Source organism: Anomaloglossus baeobatrachus, chromosome 8 (assembly GCF_048569485.1).
Source record: "Anomaloglossus baeobatrachus isolate aAnoBae1 chromosome 8, aAnoBae1.hap1, whole genome shotgun sequence".
NCBI lineage: Eukaryota > Metazoa > Chordata > Amphibia > Anura > Aromobatidae > Anomaloglossus > Anomaloglossus baeobatrachus.
In genome coordinates, this window is record NC_134360.1 from 230,202,412 (window position 1) to 230,208,961 (window position 6,550).

At 48.1% G+C, this 6,550-nt stretch overlaps 1 protein-coding gene across 1 annotated transcript in view; it reads right to left on the minus strand.

Moving 5' to 3' along the window:
- LOC142249475 (methylcrotonoyl-CoA carboxylase beta chain, mitochondrial-like) overlaps positions 1 to 5,989 on the minus strand; it is a 33,082-nt gene extending 27,093 nt beyond the window's left edge. The window contains 3 exon segments of the mRNA XM_075321131.1: positions 126 to 303; positions 1,701 to 1,907; positions 5,699 to 5,989. Coding sequence (XP_075177246.1) covers positions 126 to 303; positions 1,701 to 1,907; positions 5,699 to 5,892 — 579 coding nt within the window. The 5' untranslated portion in view covers positions 5,893 to 5,989.
- Between the last annotated feature and the right edge of the window lie 561 nt (positions 5,990 to 6,550).

Below are 6,550 nucleotides of genomic sequence, written 5' to 3' on the forward strand. Positions count from 1 at the left end.
TATGACGCGAGCGAGGAATTGAAATGTAAAGTAAATGAGACGTGCAGAACTTTTCGTTATATTGTGACCTGTGATGAATTTCCATCTCGCAGGTTCTACAAGGATAAAAAGACTGAATGTAACACCTGAAGGGGCAGAAAGGCGCCGCCGCTGTCCACCAGGTACACCATGGGCAACCGGTTCTGTATGGCAATCTCCTGAGCACGCAGCTGCTTCTTCACCGATATGGGGTAAGCCGTGCCGCCTTTCACTGTAGCATCGTTTGCCATAAACATGCACCAAATCCCAGAGATCTTCCGATACCTGCAAGACAGAGAAAAATCCAGAAAGAAAGACATCAGTGCAAATCCAAATCCATACACATTCATATCTGGAGGTTTCTTTGCAGTGATAACTTATAGGGTTTGTGTGGTTTGGGAGATTCATTACCACACAACGTGTCGCTGCCCAGTGGATGATCTTGGGGTCGTCCACACCACCCAGACCCCAGCACTAATCTCTCCAGTGACAGATAAGCATCATTCAATGTTGCAGGGAAACGTCCCCTTCGTATACATCCACACTGGAACTTAATCTCATGTGTATTGGTAAATCCAAAAAAATCAAAATCTGTTTTCTATTTCCCAAATTTTGCACTTTTCTGTTTTACCTTTGTATTACATTGAAACAACTTTTCCTCAAGGGATACACACACCCCCTGATGAAGCAGGGTGAAACGTGCATTGGGGCGCAGGCAGGCATCATTCAGGCTTGTACACTAACCTTCTGTAATTGTCTGCTGACTAATAATGTGTGACACAGGTCCTTCCTCTTCTACGGCTGCTCAGTAACATCCACTGCTGGTATGACTGGTTATTAAGCCTACTGAGTATATCCATCCATTTACAAACTAATAATAATAATAACTATTGCCTGTATCTGCATTCTATGGTTGGTTGAAATATCTTATTACCTTACACTCACATATACACATGCATGATAAGTGTTATCTGACCCTCTATGTTTCTACAGACATTGCTTTATTTACTATTAGAAATATATTTATTATTCATAGTGTGACAACTGTTGATACGTGGGTATGATGCTGCCCCCCAGTGGGACACCTTGCTAATTTTACCTTGTGTTTTAATCTTTTTCAATAAAGTATAATTTTTTTTATTTTTTTTTTATTAAAGTCTGGGCTGAAAATCTCCCCCCCCCCCCCCCCACAGATACCTTAATTAACCTCAATAGGATCTGACATTAAAAGTTATTTTTGAAGGCATTGGTTGTTATAAAATACTGAAAAGACAGAATCACCTGATGTGACCCCCCGTGGATCCATTGCAAGACAGTAGTCGGCACCAAAAGTGACAATTGAGCCATCCGATTATCACAACATGTGATTGGCTGCAGCAGTCAAGTGACTGAAAAAAAAAAAAAATCATCACTGTGATCTGACCGCTGCAGCCAATCAGTGGTACTGCAACTGTGACATGCACAGTCATTGCTTTGGGATTCGCTGCAACCTGCACTATATCCACCGGGGTCCCAAGAAGGGAGTATGACTTTTTTTTGCTGAATTTTATTCTATATATTCAGGAATGATTACAGCGGCCATAGTGGTTGTCGTTTAAGCTTTCTCAAAAAGTCAACACAGAAAAAAAAAAAATCTAAAAAGACTGGAGGATTGCTATTGAATGAGAGAAGTCCCCACACACAGGGTCTCACCAGAAAGGCACCCGGCGGAGGGGACGTCCCCGTACGGGAGACCAAGCCCTGCGAATGGCGAGAGCTCCAAGAAGTCCTCATCGTCCAGGAGCCTCTTCAGCCTCTCCCGCACCAGCAGCTTTTTGTTCCTCTGTGTATGCCGTAGAATCGCGTTCTCACCTCCTCCTGATTTCACCTTTTCTAATAATTCCAAGTATCTGCAAAGAAAAAACAGCACAACATCAAGAAGACGGACCAGTCTGGCGTAAACAAAAAAAAAAAAAAAAGTAATGCAACTTTCTGGCAGAATATGATCTCTGCTTGCTGTCATTAATTAGCATCCAATGGCGGAAATATCAACTACAACACAGCAACGACTTCTCACAGCTGAGGGTTTGTTACAATTATGGCCAATCAGTGTAAACCTCTGGCACAGATTTTTCCAACTCCTTTATTATGGAGGCTCCCCCTCCTGGGGTCCGGCCCGGAGTCTCTGCTGTTGCTACTATGGGCCCAGGTTTTGGTTGCAGAAGTGACGTCTCATCATCACTGCAACCGATCGGTGAGCTCTGCCCACGTAGACGGCACGAGCCTCAGAACCGCTGAGCTCCGCAAACGACTGCGGACGTGACCTCATCACTACAGCGGAGAACGAGTCAGCGGCAGAGACTCAGCCCGAGCCCGGGGAGGGAGAAGAAAGGTTTAATAATAAAAATAAATAATAATAATAATAATAATAGTTATTATTTATTACCATGAAATCTGCAAATAGGGAAGTGTCAGACTTCAAACTGAAAAATTATGGTAATTCAAATAGTCAGACCCCAAAATAAACAGAGACGCCAGATCAATTGTTTAATCAGAGCCCAGATGGGGAAAGAAAAAAAGAAAAACACCAAATCTCTTAATGACTGGCTTCTCTTCAGGGCCGATGCCCGCCAGTGTCAGGGTGTTGTACAGGACACGGCACGGCCTGGTGCAGCGTTTCCCCACCCAGATTCTGTGTCAGACTCTGGACCGATACATGCAGAGCACAGGACAGATACAGGCTTGTGTGGCTGATGAACAAAACTCACAAATCTTATCAGGTAGTGGGAAAGCTGGGTGACTACCATTATACTCAGAACACAAGTCGCGCATCCGAGCGTCCCACTGACAGGAGTACCGAGCACCCAAGCATGGTAGTGCCCGCTCATCACTAGTTACGAGTACCCAAGCATGGTAGTGCCCGCTCATCACTAGTTACGAGTACCCAAGCATGGAAGTGCCCGCTCATCACTAGTTACGAGTACCGAGCACCCAAGCATGGTAGTGCCCGCTCATCACTAGTTACTAGTACTGAGCACCTGAGCATGGTAGTGCCCCGCTCATCACTAGTTACGAGTACGGAGCACCCAAACAGGGTAGTGCCCGGTCATCACTAGATACGAGTACCGAGCACCCGACCATGGTAGTGCCCGCTCATCACTAGTTACAAGTACTGAGCACCCGAGCATGGTAGTGCCCACTCATCACTAGTTACGAGTACAGAGCTCCCGAGCATGGTAGTGCCCGCTCATCACTAGTCACGAGTACTGAGCACCCAAGCATGGTAGTGCCCGCTCATCACTAGTTACAAGTACTGAGCACCCGAGCATGGTAGTGCCCGCTCATCACTAGATACGAGTACTGAGCACCCGAGCATGGTAGTGCCCGCTCATCACTAGATACGAGTACTGAGCACCCGAGCATGGTAGTGCCCGCTCATCACTAGTTACAAGTACTGAGCACCCCGAGCATGGTAGTGCCCGCTCATCACTAGTCACGAGTACTGAGCACCCAAGCATGGTAGTGCCCGCTCATCACTAGATACGAGTACTGAGCACCCGAGCATGGTAGTGCCCGCTCATCACTAGATACGAGTACTGAGCACCCGAGCATGGTAGTGCTCGCTCGTTACGAGTACTGAGCACCCGAGCATGGTAGTGCCCGCTCATCACTAGTTACAAGTACTGAGCACCCGAGCATGGTAGTGCCCGCTCATCACTAGATAAGAGTACTGAGCACCCGAGCATGGTAGTGCCCGCTCATCACTAGTTACAAGTACTGAGCACCCGAGCATGGTAGTGCCAGCTCATCACTAGTTACAAGTACTGAGCACCCGAGCATGGTAGTGCCCGCTCATCACTAGTTACGAGTACAGAGCACGGTAGTGCCCGCTCATCACTAGTTACCAGTACTGAGCACCCGAGCATGGTAGTGCCCGCTCATCACTAGTTACAAGTACTGAGCACCCGAGCATGGTAGTGCCAGCTCATCACTAGTTACAAGTACTGAGCACCCCGAGCATGGTAGTGCCCGCTCATCACTAGTTACCAGTACTGAGCACCCGAGCATGGTAGTGCCCACTCATCACTAGTTACCAGTACTGAGCACCTGAGCATGGTAGTGCCCGCTCATCACTAGTTACCAGTACTGAGCACCTGAGCATGGTAGTGCCCACTCATCACTAGTTACAAGTACTGAGCACCCGAGCATGGTAGTGCCCGCTCATCACTAGTTACCAGTACTGAGCACCTGAGCATGGTAGTGCCCGCTCATCACTAGTTACGAGTACCGAGCACCTGAGCATGGTAGTGCCCCGCTCATCACTAGTTACGAGTACAGAGCACCTGAGCATGGTAGTGCCCGCTCATCACTAGTTACAAGTACTGAGCACCCGAGCATGGTAGTGCCCGCTCATCACTAGTTACAAGTACTGAGTATCCGAGCATGGTAGTGCCCCGCTCATCACTAGTTACCAGTACTGAGCACCTGAGCATGGTAGTGCCCGCTCATCACTAGTTACGAATACAGAGCACCTGAGCATGGTAGTGCCCGCTCATCACTAGTTACGAGTACTGAGCACCCGAGAAAGGTAGTGCCCCGCTCATCACTAGTTACGAGTACTGAGCACCTGAGCATGGTAGTGCCCGCTCATCACTAGTTACGAGTACAGAGCACCTGAGCATGGTAGTGCCCGCTCATCACTAGTTACGAGTACTGAGCACCCGAGAAAGGTAGTGCTCACTCATCACTAATAGTAGGTAAAAAAAAAAAAATGGAAAAAAAAAATAAAATTTCAGTATCGCTGTGTCCATAAAAGTATCAAAATCTAAAATCAATTGACATTTAAGGTAAACCCCATAAAGCAAAAAGATCAAAACTCCAAAATTACCATTTACTCCTCCCCCTAAAAAAAAAACATGCAAAAAAAGTCAGCTTGCCACAAAGAAAAACAACCTCTCATACCATACCAAAAATAAAAAAGTTACGGGTCTTAGAAAAATCATAAAAAAGTGATTTTTGTCTAACATTTCACAATGGTGGCATATTTTTTTCTTCCATCCTATCTTTGCACTATGTGGTCAGTGTCTTTTAGAATGAGCGCTCGTCCCGCGGAGAATGAGCGCTCGTCCCGCGGAGAATGAGCGCTCGTCCCGCGGAGAATCAGCGCTCGTCCCGCGGAGAATCAGCGCTCGTCCCGCGGAGAATCAGCGCTCGTCCCGCGGAGAATCAGCGCTCTTCCCGCGGAGAATCAGCGCTCGTCCCGCGGAGAATCAGCGCTCGTCCCGCGGAGAATCAGCGCTCGTCCCGCGGAGAATCAGCGCTCGTCCCGCGGAGAATCAGCGCTCTTCCCGCGGAGAATCAGCGCTCTTCCCGCGGAGAATCAGCGCTCATGTAGCTGTAGCTGTAGCATGTAGCATGTAGAAAGAATAAAGACGCTGCGGCTCCATGAAGAAGGGGAAGAAAAAACAACAATGGAAAAAGTGAATATTGCCCGAGATGGCGCTAAGGGGTCAAATAATAAATCTATCCGGTATATTGTAACTGATGGGATTCAAAAAGTTTTTTTCTCTTCCCTAAAATGGAGAAATAATTTCTATATAAATAAATGTACATTTTTGCACAAATATGAAATAAAAAAAAATAGTTTGGCAGCTGTTTGCAGTGATTGACAGGAGGTGTAATGGAGGGACCTTGGCCTCACCTGTGCGCGCAGCGGGCACTGTTCCGGGTGTTGGCCTCACATGTCGGCCTGTGGATAGGCAGGAGAGCTCCGGGCAGGACAGGGAAGGCCTGGGCCGCCCTCCCGTGCTCTGCTGCCGCCCGGGCACTGAACGGGGCACATTGTGAGCGGCAGAGGGTCGCCTGGCACCGGCCCAGCACACGCAGTGCTGCCATTTACAAAGTGCCGGTCACCGGCCGCAGAACCGGGACAAAGGTCTGACCGTCCTGCCGCTTCACCACCGCACATTCGCCGCCAGCGGCCCAATCATACTTGCAGATTCGCCACAATACAGCACCCTGTTGTAGTATCTCGTTCTCACCACCAGAGGGAGCGCGGAGCGAATTATGTGACATATAGAAGCTGCAGAAGGAAAGTGAAGCGCGCGTCCTCAGCAACCAATCAGATCACAGGTTACATTTTTCTTAGAATGGTTGATAAATGACAGCAGCGCCATGATTGGTTGCCATGAGCAACTGCTTACAGCATGTAATTCTCTAACTTTTATAATGATTTTATTAACATGGCTGCTTTTCTGAAAAGGTGATAGCAGTGGTGTAACTAGAGTGGGCCCCAGTCCAGTGGCGTAACTAGAGTTTGATGGGCCCCGATGCAAAGCTCGGACCTAGGCCCCCTTTACGTACACCGACACTTGGGGTACGGGACAATAACACTCGGGGTACAGGATAATGACACTGACACTTGGCTCTTTCCCTCAGCACCCAGCTTTCCTATGTTCTGATATCCATCTTGTCCTCGGCACCCAGCTTCCTCATGCTCTGCTATACATCTTTCCCTCAGCACCTAGCTTTTCCATATCAGAGCATGGGAAAG